At 38.1% G+C, this 24,344-nt stretch overlaps 1 protein-coding gene and 1 pseudogene across 1 annotated transcript; both read left to right on the forward strand.

The window, feature by feature from the left end:
- Positions 1-15,695: 15,695 nt before the first annotated feature.
- Positions 15,696-16,205, forward strand: LOC147476105 (uncharacterized). The gene has a single exon (XM_086585631.1). The coding sequence runs from the start codon at positions 15,696-15,698 to the stop codon at positions 16,203-16,205; it is 510 nt and encodes a 169-aa protein (XP_086441757.1).
- A 4,536-nt stretch (positions 16,206-20,741) lies between these two features.
- Positions 20,742-22,914, forward strand: LOC147476106 (U-box domain-containing protein 44 pseudogene; annotated as a pseudogene).
- The last annotated feature ends 1,430 nt before the right edge of the window (positions 22,915-24,344 follow it).

Raw genomic sequence — 24,344 nt, forward strand, 5'->3', positions numbered from 1 at the left:
TTGGAAGAATTGAAGCATGTCGCGGAATATCCAGTACAGATATTAGAAGTATTATTTTAGACAATACCAAACTCATGATCAAGGAGAATAAAGAACGGTACTTGAGTCTCAACAAATTCAATAAAAAGGTAAATAGATTTAACATTCATATTTTTTAGGTTAATTGTAATTTTTAAGTGTTTTACTAACAATAAATTGATCTATAAATTGATGCAGCGAATTCAATTTCAAAAACTTATCCCTCTAAAATTCAAAGATATGTTGATGCACTGCACCAAAATATTAAAGATAGACGACCCAGAACTTTCTAACAAAATATTGGGAGAAAATCAATACAGATGTCAAATATCAATTGACATTCCAATCTTTAACATCAAAGACAATCACCAATTCGAAGGAAATTCAACAATTCGAGAACATTCAGAAAATTCAACATCGAAGAAAGCAATTGATTTTCTGCAGTGAGATAGGCTTTGAAGTAGTAGACTATAACTACGAAGAAATAGAAGAAATTTGCAGCAAACTTGAGATTGCAGAAAAGAATGACACGCTTAGAAATCAGTGCATACAAATTCAGGAAGAAGAAATTCAGAGTCTGAAAGAAGATATTGATTATCTAAAGGCAATTATAAAGAGGGAATTGTAGAGTTATGATTCTCTCTACGTAATCATCTGTTCGATCTTGGAGATGAGATGACTTATCAGACATTTTTACATATATGGAATCATATTTTAAGTAATAAATGTAATCATTTTTTAGCCAAGGTTTTGTGTACAAATGGAAATCAGAAGTGCTGGGTTTAAAATATTAATTTTAAACCAATTATGCAAAGTGCCAAAAGCTGGAAAGCATATCGCACAATGTTTTCTTTGTGTGTTGTTACAACTCATTTTTCTGTTTCGTATAACATAATGAAATTGAAAGTAAGCAGACACCAAATCAATATATCATAACCCATTTAAAAGCCCATTTGAAAGCTCATAGACAAGTGAGAAGCAAATGCAATAAAAAGATCCCAGTAGCTATGTAAGCAATAAGCTAAGGGGTTCACAATGTTCTGTGCTTGAAGAAACCTCTGCATTGCCAAATTCAGAGCAGAAGCATAGAATTGAAGGAGCATGCCACGCGCAAAGCATAAATAATCAGAAATTATATACAGATGCATAAAGGGGTTCTAAAATTGTAGATAATGTACTTTAAAAGTAAACTAAACTTACAAGAGTAATCATTTCTTCAAGTACAGCTACTTCAATAGCAAGGAGTTCCCAATCATACTTCTCACATAAATAATTACGAGTAATTAGAAACCCAAAACGAAAGTGAGTTTATAAAAACATACTCTTACATGTATGAAAACTGTATAGAAAATGAAAACTATCAAACTAACCTAGAAAAACATTTAACGGGAAATCAGAAACATGATGCAAATGCAATTAACTAAATCGGAAACTTAATGCAAATGCATTGAATTCACCACAAAGAATAATTAACATAAAATCGGGAATTAGATGCAACTGCATTAAACTAACCTCAATATCTCATGCTTCCTTTTTTATTTGAATGAGTGATTAAAATAATTTTAATATCTCATAGCTATGCATAGTTGCTAATATTTTTTAGAATAATTTAATATAACGGCACACGTTCGAAGGACGGGTTCGAAAACTAGTTATAGTAGAATAACTCTATTCTAATTATACAGGAGCGGTCCTAAGGAAAAGATAGGGATAAAGATTAAGGATAAATCCATATTAGAATGAGACATTCCTCTGAGTGTAGAAGATATTTTTCTAGAATATCAAACTACTTTATCAAAATGAACACAAGTGGAAGAACTTGTACCGCAATCGGGAAAACCCTTACAACTTTTCATTGTGGCTAATGCTGCCTAAGAGCAAGTCCAATGGGGGGCTATATGGGCTGCTAAAGGCAAATATAGCACCCCAATTACAAAAACCTCATTCCAATGGGGTTGCTAAAAGGGTCTTAAATTTGGAAGGTGCCAAAAACCCAGCCAAAATGAAGACCTTCGCTAGCAACTGCCATAATAAGTTTTGGGATATGGACGACATAGTTTCTGCCGTCTGTTGGTTATTTATGTACAGACGACAGAAACTATGCCGTCCGTATCCCCTTTTAATTAAATGGACGGACGGCAGAAACTCTGCCGTCTATACCTGGTAGACGCAAAAACTGAGAAATCTTGTTCTTCTTTTCATATACAAATTCATATCCATTCAATTCCACCCACTCCACAATCCATTACCATTCATTCCACAACTCAACAATCCACACATCTATTCAACTAACCAAAATTCATTCACCTTAAAAAATATATGATTCAATTCATTCAAACAAAATCCATAGAAGTATATCAAAACACACATAAAAACAAATTTTAAACTAATTTTGACTTGAACCCTCACCAGGGTTCCTTTTCTTTAATTTACTCCCTCGCCGTGATTCTCGCAATGTCATTTCTATCATCTGTGCTTCTAACTCTGCGACTCTATCATGTGACTTTTCTTCTCTTCTCGCTTGGCCACCATATAATGATAGTATTCGTCGGTCGTAGTCATAACTGAATCACGCATCCCATGCATCATTAGCTGTGACTCGACATATCGCGCTCTAAGTGTAGCCTACAAAAAAAAACAATAACTTTAAGAAAAATCATCACTATAAACCAAATATAATTCAAGTTTCAAAATATAAACCAAATACTAACCTCATCTAGAGTGTCAAAATTCGGGACAAGGTTTCGAAGATAACTTTGATCAACATAAGGTATAGGTATGGTAACATGCATTCCCTGATATGTAACTATGCCATAGCTCCATGGGTTATCCGGATAGGAAGGAGCTGGAACAAAAGCCTCGTAAGGACCTTGAGATGAAGAGTAGGGCTCAATAGGGTATGGGATATGCAAATCACTTCTAATAGCCTTATGTCCCACAAAGTCCATGTTACCAGCTCTGTACATGTTAGCAGGCAATATAGGACCCCTTGAGACACGATCCCAGTAACTATCGTAGTCACCATTCACATCTAAATATAGAGAAGCTTGTGGCCACAAGTCTTCATGCATTCTAAGATAGGACCTCCACTAACTAGCTCTTCCCAATGGGCATATATTCTCTGGAGGAGGGTGTGGGATGAAAGGTGTCCTAACGATTTGGTGCCAACACCTATCGCCCAGGTACCACACGATGATACCTGCTCCAAACTCAAAGATGATTCGGCGCATTGTAAGATTATATGAATGACGTACACGGTGAATCGCCTCACGTAACCAAACATCATATCATCCATGGTATGTCCCTCCATATCATCAACATTTAATTCCATATATCGAGTATGAAACCATGGTGTCCACTGTATCGCCAATGCCGACCTAGTCTTGAGTTAGTTACGATCTAAGTGAATGTTGTGGCATCCTTGACCAGTTCAGTGATCTTTAAAGTCATTCATCCATGCTCTAATCCGTGGGATGATATTACGGTCTATGTTCGGTCTCAAAAGAGGAGCCATGGTAGGTACGTACTCATGCCACCAATACTATCATAAAAACAAATATCAAAATCAAACTTGTATGTAATTTAAAAATTATAATACTAAAAATTTAAAACTTACTTGTAAAAGAGGGATGAAGCCACCACATTGACCATTCGCAACATTAGTTGTGACTCGGCACGCTTGATCCAACGCGTAAATCAAAGCTCCAAACATAGCACAACCCCAATCATACTGATGCATGTATTCTAACCAATCCAAGCACTCTATTCAACCTAATCTCAGTGAACTATCACCCGTGGGGAAGAAACACTACGTGATTAAGTAAAAATAGAATACTCTCAAATATCTCTTCCGATCTGTACCTGTCGGGCACCAACCTTCGTCACTTTCTTTCGTCATTCACAAAAAAGGAGGGTTTGATACCCCCTTTAGTCCAATGCTCCGACCTTATATTCGGCCAACACTGTTGTCCATAATCAAAAGTCGCGAACCCGCCGAACCGACCTTCTCCAAACGTAACAATCTTTCTCCTTCCTACATTCATTCCCGTGAGCATAGTAACATCCATTGGAGTGATGCCTACCTCGCCTTGTGGAAAGTGGAAAGTCTGAGTTGTGTCCCACCACCGCTCGATCAAAGCGTATATCAAACCACGGTCGGCATTTTGATAACCACATCGAAATAATGACCCAAACAGAGATTGTAAAATTTCATTTCTTATGCCTTCAAAACAATCTCCTTTGGCAAGCATTATCTTCCACCAATTGTTCACGGATGCCCAACAACACCGCAATTTCATCTCCCCCCCCCCCCCTCCCTAAACATTTATTCAAAACACTTCATTAAAATTAAAGAAAATACAAATTATGATGTTAAAGAAACCAAATTTAACAATCAAATGCTTACCATATTTACACAATGAGAGATGTGAGTTTCAGAGTTTCTAGCCAATGTAGCATGTGTTAGTGGATCAACTGAGTCCAGAAATTCAATTACTGGAGGGTTTTGCAAATTATAGACTTCGCTTTCATCCTCATTGGCGTTTAGTGTTGACGTCGACTTATTTGTCAATCTAGTAACTGATTTTCGACTGAAAAATCGTTTATCCTTGTTACTCATTTTGCGTGGCACCTGTAATTCAATCAACAATATCCTCTTAACTTCAATTCAAACAACACTTCTAACATTCTAACATCAATTCCAATTCAACATTCTAACATCAATTTCAACATCAATTCCAATTCAACATTCAACATTCTAACATTCTAACATTTAAGCATTCAATAAACAATTAACAATTCAAGAATGAAAATTGTCATTTTAATGTTACCTTTGAGTGAGGAGACCGAGTGAGTGAGAAAGAGAGGGGTTTGTTTGAGTGGAGGAGTGAGGATTTGTTTGAGTGGTAGAGGAGTGGAGGAGTTAGAAGAGTGGAGAAGAGAAAGAAATTCGCGTTTTAGTAAATACCCTATACAGACGGCATAGTCTCTGTCGTATGTTGCAATTTAACACACAGACGACAGAGTTCTCCCGAACTTAATAGCTGCTAAAAAGTGTGATTGGAATGGTTTTTTTGTTTTGGGCTGCTAAATAAAGCTGGGCCTACTAAAAGGCCTATGTGGCACCTTTTAGCAGCCTTCCATTGGACTTGCTCTAATGGAAGTAATTCCATGAGAGTAAACTGTTATAGAATGAAGCGGTAAGAAACACCACTTCAATATATGAATAATCCAAATCGTCTTTGTAATATATAGATACACCGATCATTGCAAGTGCAGTTTCTAGAAAGCAAGTCAATACGGTTACTCATGCTTAGAAATCACTTGAAACACAAACAAGTTATTTTAGTTAATAATTTTGGGAGTTAATTCAAGCTGCTTAAAAGCTAAAACTTCTATGTACTTATTCAAAAACTTATAGTGAATCGAGTAATTTGTATACTCCAAGTTGATGCCGAATTCACTTACTACCCTAATTGTCAAAATAAAAATGTTTTGTATGATAATCATAAATATGAGTTATCTATATATATATATATATATATATATATATATATATATATATATATATATATATATATATATATATATATATGCAAATTCACTTACTACCCTAATTGTCAAAATAAAAATGTTTTGTTTGATAATCATAAATATGAGTCATCTATATATATATATATATATATATATATATATATATATATATATATATATATAACTCACCATATCGCTCTATTTTGCATCTCGAGCAATATGATTGGTTTCTAAAAAATTGGATGGAAAAATAATTAGTAACACCTCTCCAGGTTTGTTTAAATCTCCCTAATCCATTCTTAATTTTCTATGGACTCCTCAAATTAAAAATAATAATAACAAATTAAATAATCCTTATACAAATTCTATCGAAATCCTAATTTTTCTCCTGAAACTACGGGACAAACTGGCAGCCATGAAACAAAAATTGTACTCCTCAATTCAACAACCCCTTTTCTCTCTTAGCCTACGCCCATTTCCCAAATCTCACTCTCACCCTTCCATCGTCATAATGACCAGCAAAGAAAACCCCACCGTATTCTAAACACTAATGAGAAAGTAATTATTGTAATTTCAGGCCATGGGGAGAAATATATGGATGGTAGCATAGGAAAAAATAGAAATGAAAGAGATAATCAACTTGGGGTTGGTGCAATGAAGATGAAGAAAGTGAAGACAAAGAGGAAAATTAGAGAGCCAAAGTTTTGTTTCAAAACTTTTAAGTGATGTCGATGTATTGGATGATGGATATAAGTAGAGAAAGTATGGCCAGAAAGTGGTAAAAAACACCCAACATCCAAGGTACCCGGCGCCTTCCCTCTTTATTTATCCTTTAATCAAGTAACTTCGTCTTCAAGTGCAATTCCTCTCAATTAACATATGTACGCCAAACAGAAGATCTACCAGTTAGTCTTGATACTTGAACGCTCCATATTGGAAATGATGAACAAAATAAGCTGCAACCCTTGATGCGGTGTACCACCAAAGGGCTTTCGATCCAAAGAACGTCATATGCAGCCTCACGAAAAGCTAAGGATCCTCGGTGCACCATAGTCAAATGCTATTATGACACATCTGGAAACACAAGCAAGGTTGAAAGATAAAAGGGACTTCATCAAGTGTAAAATATGCATTATATACTCCAAATAGAGGGAAACTATACCTTGGATCAGGGAGCCAATCCAGTGTATATGAACTTGTGTACTGAACTTAAGTCCCACAAAGGACGGTATGGATCCCTACAGTTGAAAAGAATGAAACTCTTCTTGCTTAACTTTGCAAAGGCAATCTTAGCAGGTCCAAATATTTACTTAGTTGATTGTTACCTACCATGAGTCAATTATATCTTTGTTTAAGCCAACATAATATAATTTTACATCTCAACTTTCAGTGGCTTACTGGTCAAGCATTCGGAGGTTGGCCAAAGGTCATGGGTTTGATTCCCACCTCCACCAGGAAAATGGAACTTAAGAAGTTAGGAAAGAAAAGTTATAACTATAAAAAGGGTAAAAAAAAAACACCGAGAGTGATATTTCGTGCTATAATTTGGAATGTTTGGATCGAAAGAAACAGGAGAATCTTTGAAGGCTGTTTTAAAACTTTTGACCAAGTTATCTGTAACGTAATTAAGGGTTTGGGGTTTATCAAGGCTCATTAGTAAAACTCTTTCATGGTTGGTTTATTCTATTTTTCTTTCTCATTTCTCTCAAATGTTTAGTGTATTAATCAAACCCGGTCTACCTTCAAAGTGTTCTATAGTCCATTATGTATTGGCAGTCCAACATCTTAAATGTGCTTTAATAAATTGTATATTGATCAAAATGTGTTGACCAAGACAGTGAACAATCAACATATATATCTTGGTACTTAATGCCGAACATGATAACATGATATATTCCTTCGTAAAATAGTCATAAAGTGAATTGTTTTTCCGCAATTGTTGTAGTGTGGACTCACGAGATTCCTCTCTTGAAGTAGAAATGTCTTGCATAATTCTTTAATTATGGCTTATCTTTTTCCTTATTGCTAGAAACCTAGAACAAAATCCTACACAATGTATTAAAAATGAAACATTGAAACCCTTAGTAGCTATATATGGTTTGGTTCTTCACCTTCAATTCTCTTTACACTGTTATTTGTTCCCAATTTATTTTTCCTAATCGTGTTTGTTTCCTTTTTAATAGTGTGCTAACACAATGAACGCAGGAACTTCGAGCACCAACAAAGTTGAGTAGCTCAAGCGACGCAATTCTGATGAAGGTTCATTTGGTAGGTTTGGATTTTCTTCTATGGTTTCTAAATAAATAGGTATTTGGGATTTTGGTTTTATTTTTTGTTTTAACTAGTGAGACAACTCACCTGCCATGGTATGTATGCTCCCATTTAACATGTTTACCTTCCCAGATTACTATTACTGTACGACGGACGTTGGTAAGATGCTACAATGAACATGATATTTATAATGGACATATCACATCTATAATGGACATAATAATTTCACTTAAAAAATGGCGTTAGAATAACGAATATCAAACTACTTTGAGTATTTGTAGCTATTGTTTGTGCATTCAGAGTGAGGATTGATGTTAATATCACTTGCTACAAATCAAAAGGTGATTGATAGTGTGGTTACAAGCAAGCATTTATGTAGATATTGTTTTGGTTTATATCGTTTAAGTGGCAAGGTAATAACTAAGCGCTTTAAGTATTTTTTATTAGTAATACGCCTACATTGGTAATTCTATTGTAGAAGTGTTTTATCATGTGTCTTACTAAGTGTTGAGGTGAGCGTAAACGTTGAATTTTTAATAGTTAGTCTTAAGATTAGTAAGGTTGCAAGATAATATTAAGATTAATAACTAAGCACTTTTAAGTATTTTTTATTGGTAAGTATGCCCACATTGGTAATTCTATTGATTCATTAATTGGTAATGTTGATTGATACTTTGAGTCTATCTTCATTTTGGTAGGTTATAAGGTAGAAAAACAATTGTCCATTGTGGTCTTGGAAGTTGTTTTTAATACCGTCTATAATTTTCTAAACATATTTTGGACCACATAAATCAACCATACAATATTTGAATGCCTCATTTATGTCAAATTATGGTGGTGGTGGATTTAATCATACATGCACTATTTGTTCCTTGGCAGGGGATTTTTTTTTTTGGTGAATGGAGAAGGACATCAACTATTCCTCACACTGAAATATGGGAGTTAGATAATGAAATATGAGATCCCTGCAGAAGCCGATAGCAGAAAGCTCTTCCACCAAGTAATTGACTCTGTTAGTTACTATCTTGACAATGGGGTCTAACATAGATATGTCAAGGTAATTTCTTAATCTTTAACACATTATTAAGAATAATCATAATAGTTCAGTTCAATAGGCTAACTTGGCTATCAAACCCCTTAACTTTTGTGTAGACGACATAATCCCATGATGCTGCCTCAGCATTGCTTTAACTTCAAGTACTTTCTAAGACACATATCTTCACAGTAAGAATTGTTAGCAAAGTAAATGACACTTAAATATCGAAGTTAGAAGTTATATGTCTGTCCATGCTATTTGCTTGGAGTAGTGTAAAAGGAGATTGGTTTAGTGAAACGTAAGTCGTGATACCTGTCAACTTAACCATATAATAACTCTGATAAGTGCTTTTAGCTCTTTTACTCGAGTTCCTTCTCCAATTATATGCTAAGCGTCCAAGAGTATTTGTAAAGTGCGCGCAATTGATTTTTTCCTTTTATATGTCTTTTCGTAATAATTCTAATCTTGCTTTGTCATATTAACTTTTACTAATGGTTGTTATAAACATGTCGCAAGCATGCAACTTCGCCACCTTTTTTTACATTTGGAATTTAATTAAGAAGTCTTTTATGCATTTGCTACTACTAGGGCTCCACAAAGTATTTCTAGATTTGGAATGAGTTTTAAATAAAAAAAATTACTCTTCTCGCTCATAACCCATATGAGTTTAGCAATATACAACATGTAAATTAGTCGTATAAAGATTTTTGTGGTAAGGGATTTCATTTGTGTACGTATCTATGATTGCAGTGCTAACAATCATAATTTCCTTGAATCATCATAATTCAGTTAATGTAGTTTAGTCTATTTTCTTGATAATTGTTCCATTATTTGTCTAATAGGTGTGAATATCAGTTTTAATGAAATTTGGGTTTGTTCCATTATTTGGGTTTCTTTCACGAATTGCAGTGATAATAGGACTTGGATGCAATTAGTATATCATGTTTATTGTTTTGTATGTCAGTGTGTGATTATGCGATTTATGCTTCTGTTGAGTTTAAATAAATGGCTATAGTTTCTTTTCGCTTCAAAAATCTCCTTTTCCTTTACTCTTTTCTATGTTGCATGATCTCATTATGTAAAAGTGAAAATAAAGTACTACAAATAAAAGATTAATGACTCTTCGCATCAAATATATGGAGGTGAGAATACGTCCAAATTCATTTCATTATAGGTCCCTATAGGCTATGGCATACACGTTTATGTTCATTTAGACCCTCAGCTCTCTAAGAATTTGGTTTGATTTTCTAACATACAAACTATGCCGCTATAGGTTGTACGTAGTATTAGGTTTCGAAATTGCATTCATCTCTTTTGTTGTTCTTAATAGTGCTCTTTGACTTTTTACTACATCGACTTGCTGACCATCCAACCCATGCCCCATTAAATAAGAATATCGGATATACACACCTTTGATTGAAGTGATATTTCAAATATTTTCACTTTCCATCTATCTTTGACAATTGTATGAACCCATTTCATACTTTTTGTTCTTATAAGTATCGACTCCTCGGTTTGATGTTGAAGGCGAGAAATACTCATGATTTGATTCCATCAGCTGAACCCATTTGGGTTGCCTACGTACCACCTTATCGGGGATCAAGCTGCGCCGTAGTTCTCCCCTCTCTCCTCTCTCTTCTGTCTCACTCTTGGATTCTCCTCCTCTCTCTCTCCTCTCTGGACGTCATCTCCTTTGGTCATCTCCTCACTCTCCTCTGGACGTCTCCTCACTCTCCTCTCGTTGTCTCCTCATTCCGACTCCTCTTCTCTAGGTCTCTCCTCGTCTTCCTTTTCCTCTCTGAATGTCGTCTCCCTACTCTTTGTAGTGGGAGGGTCTGCGACATCAAGCGTCAAGGGTAAAATGGGTCCGAGTCAAGCCACAATAGTAGGAGCCGGGGAGTAGTAGATCCCTTTGAAGGAAGGGCCCGACGCAAGATAACCAAAAGACGCAGGAGTAGAGTATCGTACTACGGCATGTAAGTGTACGGTGACAACCCTACACGTGGAAGGCGGGGAAGCGATGGATGAAAGGACAGGTAGACAACTGCGATGGGTGAGAGGGGGGGGGGGTATAAAAAGAACACTGAAAGAGAGAAAAAAGGGGGGATCATTCCAAGAGAGGCGAGACCTAGAGAAGAGAGTGAGAGTGTGAATGTAATAGTGAACGATATACAACATTTGGCGCCGTCTGTGGGGAAGAGATTTAAACAACTTGAGAAATGGCCGTAAGAGTGAAGAGAGGGGTAGGAAGGCCAAGGAAGGTGGCGGCGGCAAAGGAGGAGGTGGAATCAGTGATGAATGAGGGGGGAGAGCAAGGAGGAGAGGAGAACGCCGCGACTGGGTCGGAGGAAACACGAATGTTACACGAGGAAATAGTGAGGTTGAGAGAAGAAAACGAAGGGCACACTACGGAAGGAGAAAGAAACCATAGAAGAATCAAAGGGAGAGGTGTCTGAGTCGGAAAAAGAGGAGGAGGGGAGACCCAACTTGGCGGACAATGTGCTACTGGGAATCACCAAGGAGCATGTCACACCCCAAATTTCGACAGAATTCGGAAAAACAATATTTGTTCCCGACTCTTCGATTTTCGAGGTGTGATGCACTCTCCACTCCCAAAAACCCATAATCAGTTTAAATACGCGGATAATTAAAACCCAATAAAAATTTCAAATTAACAAAAGTCCTCTTCATTACAAAAAGTCACAAAACTGATTAAGTTATAAATCTCCTTTCAACCCTCTTTAGTTATAAATACAACTGAAAATATAAAACAACATTTGTCTCAACTAAAAATCTATTACACCTTAAGGGAAAACAAAACATATCCTGAATGTGACGCTAATGCAAACCACAAGCAGCAACCAACCTTCTTCAACACTAAACATGTCAAGACTTATCAACTATGTTCATTTAATGAACACACCCGATAAGCAAACATGCAAATCGGGTCAGCATTATAAACAATGCTGGTGTGAGTAGCTCTAAAATACAACATATACTCATACATATACATACACAATCCATAAGGCAGTTAGTTCCTCCACCGAGGCGCCTTAACTTCCAACAACTAATACGACATTCTTAACTACAATAAGTAAGGCAGGTAGTTCCTCCACTGAAATGCCTTAACTTCCCACTAACCACACAACAAACCATACGCATAATAAAAAGGCATTTAGTTCATCCACGAGGCGCCTTAGGTTCTAACTAAACTAATAACCAGCCAAGTATATTCTATACTTACCGCATTTCATGCTCAATTACAGAGTATTAGTTTGACCCACACTTCTGCAAAACCATATACAATCATCTATCTAAAGATACATCATTAACCAACACATTACCATAATTATATTAATTAAGGCTTTCTTTGCATGTCCCTAAAATCCGCGTCAGTATCTATGTCTTACCTAGTTTCCCTGGCTACCACAATCTTTCCCAACGCCCGAACATGTACATCCACATGCCTCCCCTTACATAATGAACCACTCCGTGCATAACTACCCTAAGCAGGATGCCGCACACCAGGTAACCCTCACACGAAAGCCATTATGTAAGTACTGCCACTATTCGACATAAAATATCGCGCGTCTCGTTCTAATTTTGAGAACGAAATAATCAAGCCACTATTTGGCTACGCCCGAAGAGCCATTCAGATTCACTGAAACGCCAGAAGGGCCATTCAGATTCACTGAAACGCCAGAAGGGCCATTCAGATTCACTGAAACGCCAGAAGGGCCAATCACATTACTTACGCTAGAAGGGCCATTCAGATTCACTAAAATGCCCGAAGGGCCAATCATATCACATACGCCCATCACAAAGGCAAATCACATGAGTTGTGGTAGTTAGGTTCTAGGATTTTCGTTACGTAATTTATTCAGGTGTCATACCTTTATATCTCAGAATAAATATTATTCTATCTCATGTCAGTATACTTAATTGTACTGAAGCTCAACGTTTCTCGTTATACTACAATCCACATTATCACGTGCCAATACTATTCATTGCACGATATCCAAATATCTCTATATCAAATCTCGAAACTTATTATTTCACGTGCCAATTATATATTGCACTACACCATATGGAATATCTCAAGCCTTCATAAATACTACAATTCATTTAAGTAACAACTCATAATAGTAATCAATCCTGTAACGTATTCGTTCAATATATTTATGTGAACTCAAGTCACCATCAAAGCCCAATACTAAAGTCCATGAATCTAAGTCTGTATATAATTTAATTCTCATAAAAACGTATATATCTAAGTCTTATAAGAATTCCCCTCTTGTTACGTGCCAGTACTTATATGATTTACACACTACTCACGTCAAATCTTAATTAGATACTGACAAACAAAGTTATACAATTTTCGACAATATTTTATTACTACATTTGTCCATATTCTTAAAGATGTGAAAAACTGGAAAAAGTCAACATTCTACATTCCAACGGTCAACAGTCAAAGTCAACACGTCATTGTCAAAGTCAAACTCTCGTTTCCATGTTCAACAGGTTCAGGGTTATAGCCATGGTTCATGGCTAAGGTCAAGGTGCATGGCTCATGGGCTCAGGACTAAGGTCATAGTTCGGACCTAACTAGTCAAGCCCCTGACTCAACCAAATATTCAAATAATGTTAGCCAGATCCACATAACAATAATGACCAAGCCCACAAATAAAAGAAAACCGGCCCATGTATACACAAAACTTAGAACTGGCCCCAACAAAAAAAAAACAAAACTAAGTTCCGGCCCCAAAACAACTAATTGAAATGGCCCAAACAAAACTAATAGAACTGGCCTAAAACTTTAATTAGTTCGGCCCACAGAACTGAACCTAAACCGGCCTAAAGGAAACTAAGGTGGTCCGGCCCAACAACAAACTAATAGAATTGGCCCAAACCAAACTAATTTAATTCCGGCCCAACTAACAAAACTAAAGGCTTTGGCCCAAAGCCCAATCCCAGCTGGTCATTTCTCTCACCAGCTCCAGCAACCTCTTCCACCACCAGCCACCAAATCGGCCACCACACACCACCCTACACAAACCCACCGAAAATCGCCCAAAACCAAACCTTTACAACTTTAACCAAAGTAAAAACCTCAATTCTTGAATTCACAATCTTCACCAAAACTAGATCTAGAAATTTCTTGCCGACATTAACATCCCCTCTGAAGCTTCAACATCCCACATCTCACTACCCAACCCAATCATAACACAACCAACCCACCATACAAAATAATAACTTAACATCACACCAAAACCGAGTTCAACCAAAACCATCAGGCCGATTCCGTTCCTTTGGTTGGGCGCTAAATGCTTCGAGCTTGAATGCGGCTCATTCAATCACCAACAACCAACCTCCAGTACTTAACCCCCGACCTCAGTCCACAAATTCAAAACCACAGCAAAGAAAAAGTTCAAACAGACAAACATGCCAATTTCTTTATGTTGGACTTTAACTGCCATTAACGGGCCATAAAGCTTCGACAGTTCAAATTAATCAAAATGATATAATAGCATTATCTAGTTTAATGATTCGACAATATCGCCGAATAACTACAGAAGAACAAACATAAAAATGAACGGAAACATTGGATGATAGAATTTTGTCCATGCGATCCCAAAAAACTTCGGGATTTCTGTGAAATAGAAAAAACTAACTACTCACCTGTATTAACAGCTCCTACGAATTCATCATAGTTCGAATCGTCACGCTCCAACACTCTAGCAATCCAGCTTTTATCTCTGCCTCCATTTTTATTATATTTTATTATCTAAGAGCCCTATTCTCCATAACAATATGAATATATATCTGGGTTTGAAACCTAAGCCTAACACAGACTCGGGACAAGAAACCAGGCCCACATATCCCAAATCCAATCCAATCAAATTTTAAATAAATAAATAAATAAATTAATAAATAGATAAATATGTATTTTAAATACGGGCATTACAGAGCAAGTGAGGGAAATGATAGCCAACGACCTGAGAGAGAATTTGGGGAAAGTTAAAGGTGTAACTGGAGCAACAAGCCAGGTGGTGACAGGGCTGAACCGCAACCCCTTGGCTGACCTAATTTGGAAGTCGGAGGTCCCAAAGCGGTTCAACCAGCCTAGATTTGATAGGTATGATGGGAAGGGGGATCTTGCAGATCATATTCATCACTTCCGGCAACAGATGCCACTGTGGCAGGAACCTAGATATGATGGACTACGGTGTATGATATTCCCCGCAAGCTTAAAGGGGGGGGAGCTTCCGACTACCGGTTACCATCGAAGAGCATAAACAATTTCCAAGAGTTAGAGCGAGCGTTCGTGGACCACTTCATACATCAGAAGAAGTAGGTAGTTGATATCGCAGCTCTATTCAATGTGAGACAGAGATCCGTAGAATTGGTGAGAGACTTCTTATGTAGGTTCAAGGCAGAGACACTGAAAGTAGAAAACTTGGATGAGAGGACCGCGGTGATTGCGTTCGAAAGAGGGTTGTGCCCGAGGACTAGAGTACACGAGTCCGTGGCGAAGAACGAGATCACGACGTTACAAGATTTGTACCCCAGGGTGGAGAAATATATACGGTATGAGGATACAATGCAGAAAGAAGTAAAGAGGTCGGGGAAGGCCGTGTTGTCATTAGAGAAAGGGGAGGATTGCGAAAGATACGAAGCATCGGATAGAGGAGGTAGTGGATATCGAGGATACCTTTCGCGTCCTGAGAGGGGGAGGAGCAAAGTCAGGAAAGAGTATAGGGAGAGGAAACCTTATCAGGAGATGGAACATACACCGCTGAACCGTCCGTTGTGTGAGATACTGCCACTGATTTAAAGGATGCAGGGCTTTGAGGGGCCACAGAACAAACTAGAGGAGATACCAGGTAAACCTTATTGTGCTTATCATCAGATACAAAACCATGAGACAAATGAATGCTACCCGCTTAAGTGGTTAGTGCAGAGGATGATAGGGAAGAGGTTATTGAAGGAGTTTACCATAAAGAAAGGGAAAGAGGAGCAGGTACCTAATCAGGGGAGGATACTGGGGATGATCAACATCATTTTCAACAGGGAGATATTGAGTTATAACGCCCATCGCGATAGGATCAGACGGACGACAAGCATCCAACAAGTTCATGAAACATCCGGACAGTCGCAGCCAGCCCCATGTTTTGCGGTAGAAAGGGGGAGCATAGTGTTCACTGAAACGGACCCGCATGAGGACACGTTGGTGATCACAGTGGCAATGGGTAACTACATGGTCAAAAGGGTGCTAGTGGATTGTGGCAGCACTGTGGATTTGCTGTTCAGGGGGACAATGGAGGAAATGAAGATCGACAGAAAGTAGTTGAGACCATCGCAGACTAATTTGTATGGATTCAATGGGAGCATGACTGAGCCTTTGGGGGAACTCTTGCTCCTGGTGACAACGGACCAGTGACGGTGCTCTCTCGATTCAAGGTGGTGGACGCCAATTCACAGTACAATACCATCTTAGGAAGGTGGTGGATCCATGAGATGAAAGCGGTACCATCCACTTACTACCAAGTGATTTGATTTCCCACACCGACGAGAATGTACGAGGTTGGGGGTGATCAAGTACGTGGTGGCAAGGAATAGTCATCAAGGGATAGTGAAAAGATTGATCCGAAGGGATGAAGGAGAGACCTCGAACCCCAGGAAGAGGTAGGCATAGCAATTACAGTGTGCCTTTGTGGAGGTGGAGGCGGAGGTGACGGCAGTGCCGAAAACTCTTGATGAGATCGAGATAGTGAATTTGGGAGTCGGGGAAGAAGAGAAGTTTACTTCAGTATGGACCAGCTTACCCGAGGAGTGAAAAAACAAATTGCTACAATTCCTTTCTGACAACAAGGAAGTCTTTGCTTGGACCATAGAGGATGTCACAGGGTTGGATCCAGATTTTGCATGTCATCGTTTGCACATGAGGGAAGATGCGAATCCGGTAAGACAAAGATTGTGGGGGTGTGGGACCGAAGTATGCGAGGGATCCGCAAAGAGGTAGCAAGATTGAAAGAAGCAGGAATAATATGGGAAGTGGAGTTCACGGATTGGTTGTCTAACATAGTCGCGGTACCAAAAAAGAATGGCAAGGTGCGCATGTGCGTCGATTTCACAGATGTCAACTCAGAGTGCCCCAAAGACTACTATCGCATGCCGCGAGTGGACGAGCTATTGGATCGAACGGCGGGATGTAAAATATTCTCATTCATGGACGCGTCGATGGGGTATAACCAGGTCGCAATGTATGGGCCGGACCAGGAGAAGACATCATTCATAGTGGAAAGGGGTACGTATTGTTTTACCAGAATGTCATTTGGATTGAAAAATGCGGGGGGCACTTTCCAGAGATTGGGAGAGAAAATGTTCGAGAGCAAGATCAGGAAGGGAATCGAAATATATATCGATGACATGGTGGAGAAGAGTATGTCGGAGAAAGAGCACCTGGAAGGCCTTAAGGAGACATTTAACATACTGTGAACGCACAACTTAAAGCTTAATCTAGAGAAGTGTGCATTCGGGGTAACCACAGGGAAGTTTTGGGGATACATAGTGAACCATCGAGGAATAGAAGCTAATCCTGAATAGATACGAGCGCTGGTAGAGATGCCATCACTGCAGAATGTCAAAGAAGTGCAACGACTAGCTGGGCGAGTCATGGCATTGAACCGGTTCATCTCTAAGTCGTTCGATAAGTGTAGACCGCTGTACCAACTATTAAGGAGTACGCCGGACTTCGTCTGGACTGCAGAATGTGAGGAAACATTTCAAGAGCTGAAGGAGTATCTGGGCAAGGCACCTTTGTTGTCGCGGCCGGAGCCGGGAGAGAAGTTGTACTTATACTTGGGGGTTACAGAGTACGCGGTAAGCTCAGTTTTGGTTCGAGTGGTAGATAAAGTTGAAAAACCGGTATACTTCCAGAGTAAAACCTTGTTGGATGCGGAGACCCGATATAGTAGAGTGGAAAAGTACGCGTTGGCATTGGTGTTCTCAGCATTGAAGTTGAAACCTTACTTTGACGTGTATGCGGTAGTGGTGGTGACAAATCTGCCTCTCAAACAGGCACTGAGAATAGAGAAGTCTGGAAGAATGCTAAAATGGGAGGTGATGCTGAGTTCTTATGAAGTTCAGTATCAAATAAGGACTACTGAGAAGGCACATGCAGTGGCCGAGTTTTTGGCAGAATTCCCAACGGAGGACCCTACGTGGGGAGAGGAGATAGTTATGGAACCTGAATGTGAGGGGGAGCCAGACTTGTTAGATCCATGGACAGGCGAAATGGATGGAGAGTGTTCGCGGACGATTCGGCCACGGACACGTGCAATGGAATAGACATAGTGGTGGTCACACCCGATAACGACAAGATTGAGTTGTCAATGAAATTGGGATTCACGGCAACCAACAATGAAACAGAATATGAGGCGGTGATAGCAGGATTAGAGACGGCAGCGGATTTGGGGGTGCACGAACTGACAGTATATTCGGATTCAAATTTGGTGGTTTGCCAGGTAAATGGAGGGTTTGTTGCAAGGTGTGTGCGAATGTCAAGGTATTTGGAAGTTGTACATAACAGAGCTGCGAAGTTCGAAAAAATCAAATTCGTTCATTTGGGGTGCGGGGAGAACAGACACGCCGACGCCCTGGCTTATGTGGCGGTTGCAATACCGAGGTCAGAAGAGAGAACCATACGGGTAAGGAGGCTGGAGAAATCGAGTATAGAGAAGGGGGAGGATGTCTGCCATACCATGGAAGGGGCGGAAGGATGGATGAATCCAATCAAGCATTTCCTATCCGGAGGAGAGGTGCCTGATAAGAAAGAAAGAAGGAAGCTGGAATAGACGTCGTGAAGATACATTCTGGTAGAAAGAGAGATGTACTGTAAGAACTTCGATGGATCGCTGTTGAGGTGCCTGGGGCCGAGCCTGGCGCAAGAAGTGTTAGCAGAATTACATGCAGAAGACTGTCACTACTAAAAAAGGACATATTATGACGCATGTTTTTCATTTATATTGACGACTTTATTGAAAACCGTCAAGATAGGTATTTTGGTAAAAATTTTATGACGATTGTTGTAATATTATGTCGTGTATAACACAAGCGTCAAGAAAATATGATGGTTTTATGACGGTTGTTGTAATATTATATCGTGTATAACACAAGCGTCAAGAAAATATGATGATTTTATGACGGCTGTTGTAACATTATGTCGTGTACAACACAACCGTCAAGAAAATATGATGGTCTTATGACGGCTGTTGTAACATTATGTCGTCTATAACACAAGCGTCAAGAAAATATGATGATTTTGTGACGGGTTTCCTAAACTAGTCGAGTTAAAAGAATACTAAACCGGTCAACACCTTTCACAATTTTTAGCACAAGTTGTTGACTTCAATTGAACCATCAAGACATTAACAAAACAATAAATAGATACACACCTGCCTACAAGAATAAGTGAACTGTTAAGAGTCAAGACTCAAGAGTAATCAATACTGGCACTTGGCTAACTGAAGCGTCAAAAACTGAAAAAGAGGCAACTCCTCATTCATTTATGCAAAATGACGAATATATCGTAAGGAAACCAACGAAATTTTGAAATATCGAACACCCAACCTCTCCCTTATCCTCTTCGTACGAATATTTCAAAATTACGATATATTTCAAAATTACGAAAAACCGAATTCACCTCGTTCGTTCTTGGTACGCCGCCCTAACAGTTTCATCTCCTATCCATCTTCATATATTATTCTTCATCTTATCAGTGCCAGCAACCCCCCATCCGCCATTCTCGAAATTGTTTTACATCATCCGCCATTCTCCAATTCTTTGTTTGGAATTAGTCTAATTATAACACACATATATATCTTTTTCCTTAGCATGCTTTCCTAGTATAGAGAGATGGAAGGAAGCTGGGATGGAAGCAGGCCCGGCCCTAAGCAGATGCCATGTGGGCGACCGCACAGGGCCCCCAATATATAAGGCCCAAAAATATAGTTTTAGTAGAAAAAAATTATTTCGCAAATCAAAAGTCCAAACCAATGAAAACCCCAAAAAATTGAAAATTTCACAGTAAACAGTCGATTCTCTCATATTCTCTTTTCTCATTAATTATGTTCATAAAAAAAGAAAATAACAATAGATATAATAGATGAGGAGATCTTCTCAATGACTAGATCTCTCTCTTCCTAATTAATAACATTTTCTTTTGGAAAATCACTCCAATTAATTGCTTGAGTTGTCCTCAATTACTTATATACAAAAAGAATTAGTAAAAAAAAAAAAAAAAACCCTCATTCACCTTATAACCATCTAGTATCCTCTCATTCTCAATAATTTCTTTCTTTACAATTGTGGATTTGTATTAATTTTCACTTCGATCAATCTCAATTACTTATTCATCTAAATTTTGATTATTTTTCAAGTAAGTTAGAGATTAAAATAAATTTTTCCTTTTCTTAAATATTATTTCAAAATTTAATTTAATTCCAAAGTAATCTAGTTTAATATTATTCACCTAACTTGATTTCTTGAAATGACATGATTGTTTTCCTAATGCATTCATAGCTTATAGAATTTTGTTGATTGTTCCCATTACTGTCGCGTATGTAGAAAGAAGTTTTTTAAAATTAAAATTATTGAAATCATACCTTAGATCGACTATGTCACAAGAAAGTCTAAATGGGCTAGCGTTAATATCTATTGAAAATAAATTTTTAAATAAAATTAACTTTGGAAGCTTCATTGGTGATTTTACAGCAAAAAATGCGAGAAGGAAAATATTTCGATGATCCAATTTGTGTTGATGGAAGACTGAAAGAGGGCCACATTTCGCCGTTTGCACAGGGCCATTGAAAACTCATAAACGGCCCTGGATGGAAGTCTTGACACTGGTAGCCAATCAGATGATAGATTTCGCCTCAAAAGAACACATATTGAACCTATTTATGATGCATTTGTTTGCCCTCTTACAAAACAAGTAATGCGTGATCATGTTACCTTGGAGAATGGGCAAAGTTATGAGCGAGAAGCAATTGATAAAGTGGCTTAAGGAATGCAAAGAGAGTGGAAGGTAGCTAGTTTGCCCTCTTGACCCGAAAATTTAGCTAAAAAGCACCGAAGCTAAATCCTAGTATAGCTCAACAAAGAAACACAATCGAAGAATGGAATGCAAGGAATGAAACATTGCTTGCCGCGACTTGATATTGCACATAGGTCCTTGACTCCGGGATGTTCTAAAGGCGTTGAAGTACATCCAAAGACATATGCTTCGAAAAGCTTGACACCGTAGCCATCGAATAGACATTTTATTTGTAGTGTAGATTTAATACCAATTACCGTTAATATGTTAAAGAGCAGCAGCTAGGAGAGTTCGGTGTAAAACCCTAGAAACACCGAATGGAATGCATTGTTTGCAGAAGAAGATGCATATAATAAGGTTGTCTCCAAAGCACATATGCGAGGTTTGCTTATTTCCTTTGTCGAAGCGGCGGTCGACGCCATTACAAGAAAAAATTAATAGGTTGTCCGAACTTTTTTCTTGCTTTGCAGAAGTAATAGCTGAAGGTGACACTATATCGCTGATTATGAAATTCTTGTCTCATGAGCAATCAAAGGAGAGGGAGGAAGCTGTGTCATTGTTGTATGAGCTCTCAAAATCCAAAGCTCTGTGTGAAAAGATTGGTGATGTCAATGGGGAAATCCTTATATTAGTTGGGATGACCAGTAGTAACTCAGAGAATGTTTTAACTGTTGAGAAGGCGAAAGAAATGTGCAACATATGGCTGAAAATGGAAGACTTCAGTCTCTTCTCACTCTCCTACTTGAAGGTGCTTTTTCCCTCTTCAGTACTTTATGTTTTACATGGTTATTCCTTCAAACTGAATTGCGCTTAGTTGTAATCTCATTTTATAGAGCATGCTATATCAGAGCATGTTAGGAGGTAGCAAAGAACAATCTTCTTTACCCGATTAGACAAAAAGGAGGGAGCATAAAAGATGGAGGAAGATGATATTCTTCCTTGGCATAACAATATTGTTGATTCTTTAAATGCTCTCCATATATGGTTACAAGCTCTTAAAATATGCTTTTCTCTTTGATTGTGGCTCTGACAACAATAATAAGGTTATGCTGAAGCTCATCATAATGCTTGAACAAAAATTCATTTCCATGCTCTTCAAACTTGGTCTCTTTTTATCACATATCATAGTATGACACCTTTTCTGTCAAAATCTCTATTTTAAATTTTCTATGGTTTTAGTTGCAATGTTCACTTTCAAAATACATATATATCTTTTTTTTCCTTGTATCTGGGTTGTTTGTAGTATTTCGGTTGCATTTGTCATAGCTATGTAATAATCACTTTGTTATTATCTGTTTATCAAAGTATCTCGCTTCACTGCTTCCTTCATATTTTTCCCCTCTTTCAGTGTCATATATCCCACTACGATTTTTTCAACACTTGGGTATAAAATATCAAAAAGTTACATTGTTTCAACATTTATGTCAATGGCTAGTTTAGATGTGGCTTGGCCTTGACTTTACTTGGTTGTGTTTGTTTATATTGTTGACTCCTTTTTGTTTTTTTTTCTTTTGCCTGAATGATTTAGGTACACCAGTAGCATCCTGAATATCAATTTAGTTTGTTAATACGACATAATTTTTTATATTGGTATATATCATAAAGTTTTTATACCAGTCTTAGCGATTGAAATTTGGTGCAAGTCCACCTGAAACCAAGTTAGCAATGGCTGCATATATATCTTGGTGAGCTGGTTCTTAGCAATGATGTAAAGGTTGTTGTTACTAGAAGGGTGGGTTCTTCACTGGTGAATGTCATGAGAAGTGGCAACATGCAGTCAAGAGAAGTCGCGACCGGGGCTTTGAATCAGATATCATTTTCTGATGCCAGTGCAAAGGTGTTAATAGAAGCAAGGATTCTTCCCCCACTTGTCAAGGACCTTTTCACTGTTGGTGCAAATCAGCTTCCCGCACGGCTAAAAGAGGTCTCTGCAACAATCATTGCTAATCTTCTTTTGTAGAAGTTGTTATATGATTATATTTTTAGTTTACTTATTAAACAAACTAACACATTCTTCTTTATATTATTTTTTAGGTTATAAGTGAGATAACATGGTAGCTCAATTAAGTTTGTATGAGATGGATCGGTTGATTAGCAATTTGTTGGATAGGTTATGTAAATTGCATTGTTGTTGGATTATGATACTTGATTTTGAATCAAGTGCTTCGAGTTATTTAATTTTTTTTTATCCGTGAATAAATCATGTAATATGAACAAGTTCTTGGAATAATTTATGTTGGTAATAAAAGTATGATTCTTGTTTTCGTAATGGACTTCAGGTGTATGAATATATTGGTTTACAGGAATTTCAAATTTACAAGAATTTATTTTCAGATTTACAAGAAAAAAAAATGTTATGACGGCTTCCAAAGAACTGTCGTGCTACATACCAATTCTTGACAGTTTTTAGTGTTAATTTCTTGACACTTTTGTTTCTCAGGGTGACGCTTAAATAAAAACAGTCATAAATGAAGGTTTAGTTCTTGACGCTTTTTCTAATAAACTATGACGATTAAGTAAAACATGTCATGCAAAAGCATCCAGTTATAACGTTTATAAATGAATTTTTGTCATATTAAATTTGAGCTTTGATGTCATCTTCTCCAGAACCGTCATCAAATTTATGACGTTTTTTGTTAACTTTTATGACGGGCTCTATAATGACGGTGGTTACTAAAATGAAAAAATGTCATTAAACTGTTTCATGACGGCTAAAAGCCATCATCACAAGTCTTTTTTTTAGTAGTGTGTGGAAGCCATTCGGCAGGGAGAACAACTGCACACCGACTGTTGACGCAGGGTTATTTCTGGCCTCACATGAAAAGGGACGCAGTGGAGTTTGCCAAGAGGTGTGGAAAATACCAGAGGTTTGCTCAGTTAATATTTGCACCAGCAGAGCCGCTGCACAATGTATCCAGTCCGTGGCCATTTGCCATGTGGGCCATGAATATTGTGGGTCCGCTGCCGATGGCCAGCGGTAAGAGGAGATTCATGCTGGCCACTACCGATTATTTTACCAAGTGGATAGAGGTCGTGGCTCTGCAGCAGGTAAAGAAGGAACATGTGATTAAGTTTTTGTGGGAAAACATTATATGCAAATTTGGATTACCACACTCCATTATAGCGGACAATGGAACACAGTTCACGAGGTCGAAAGTGAAAGAGTTCTTGCAGGCCTATAATGTGAAATAGGGATTTTCTGCTCCTTACAACCCAGAGGGTAATGGACAGGCCAAATCATCTAACAAAACTATACATCATGAACAATCTCAAGAGAAAACTAGAGGATCGGAAAGGAGCATGGGCCGATGAATTGAGTCATGTGCTCTGGGCTTACCGTACTACACCGCGGACCTCCACTAAATAGACACCTTTTTCGTTAGCATACGG

Source organism: Coptis chinensis, chromosome 9 (genome assembly GCF_015680905.1).
Source record: "Coptis chinensis isolate HL-2020 chromosome 9, ASM1568090v1, whole genome shotgun sequence".
NCBI classification, from domain to species: domain Eukaryota; kingdom Viridiplantae; phylum Streptophyta; class Magnoliopsida; order Ranunculales; family Ranunculaceae; genus Coptis; species Coptis chinensis.

What these genes read in the sequence shown, in the direction of transcription:
- LOC147476105 (XM_086585631.1), top strand. Translation starts at nt 15,696, where the DNA reads ATGCAGGGCTTTGAGGGGCCACAGAACAAACTAGAGGAGATACCAGGT.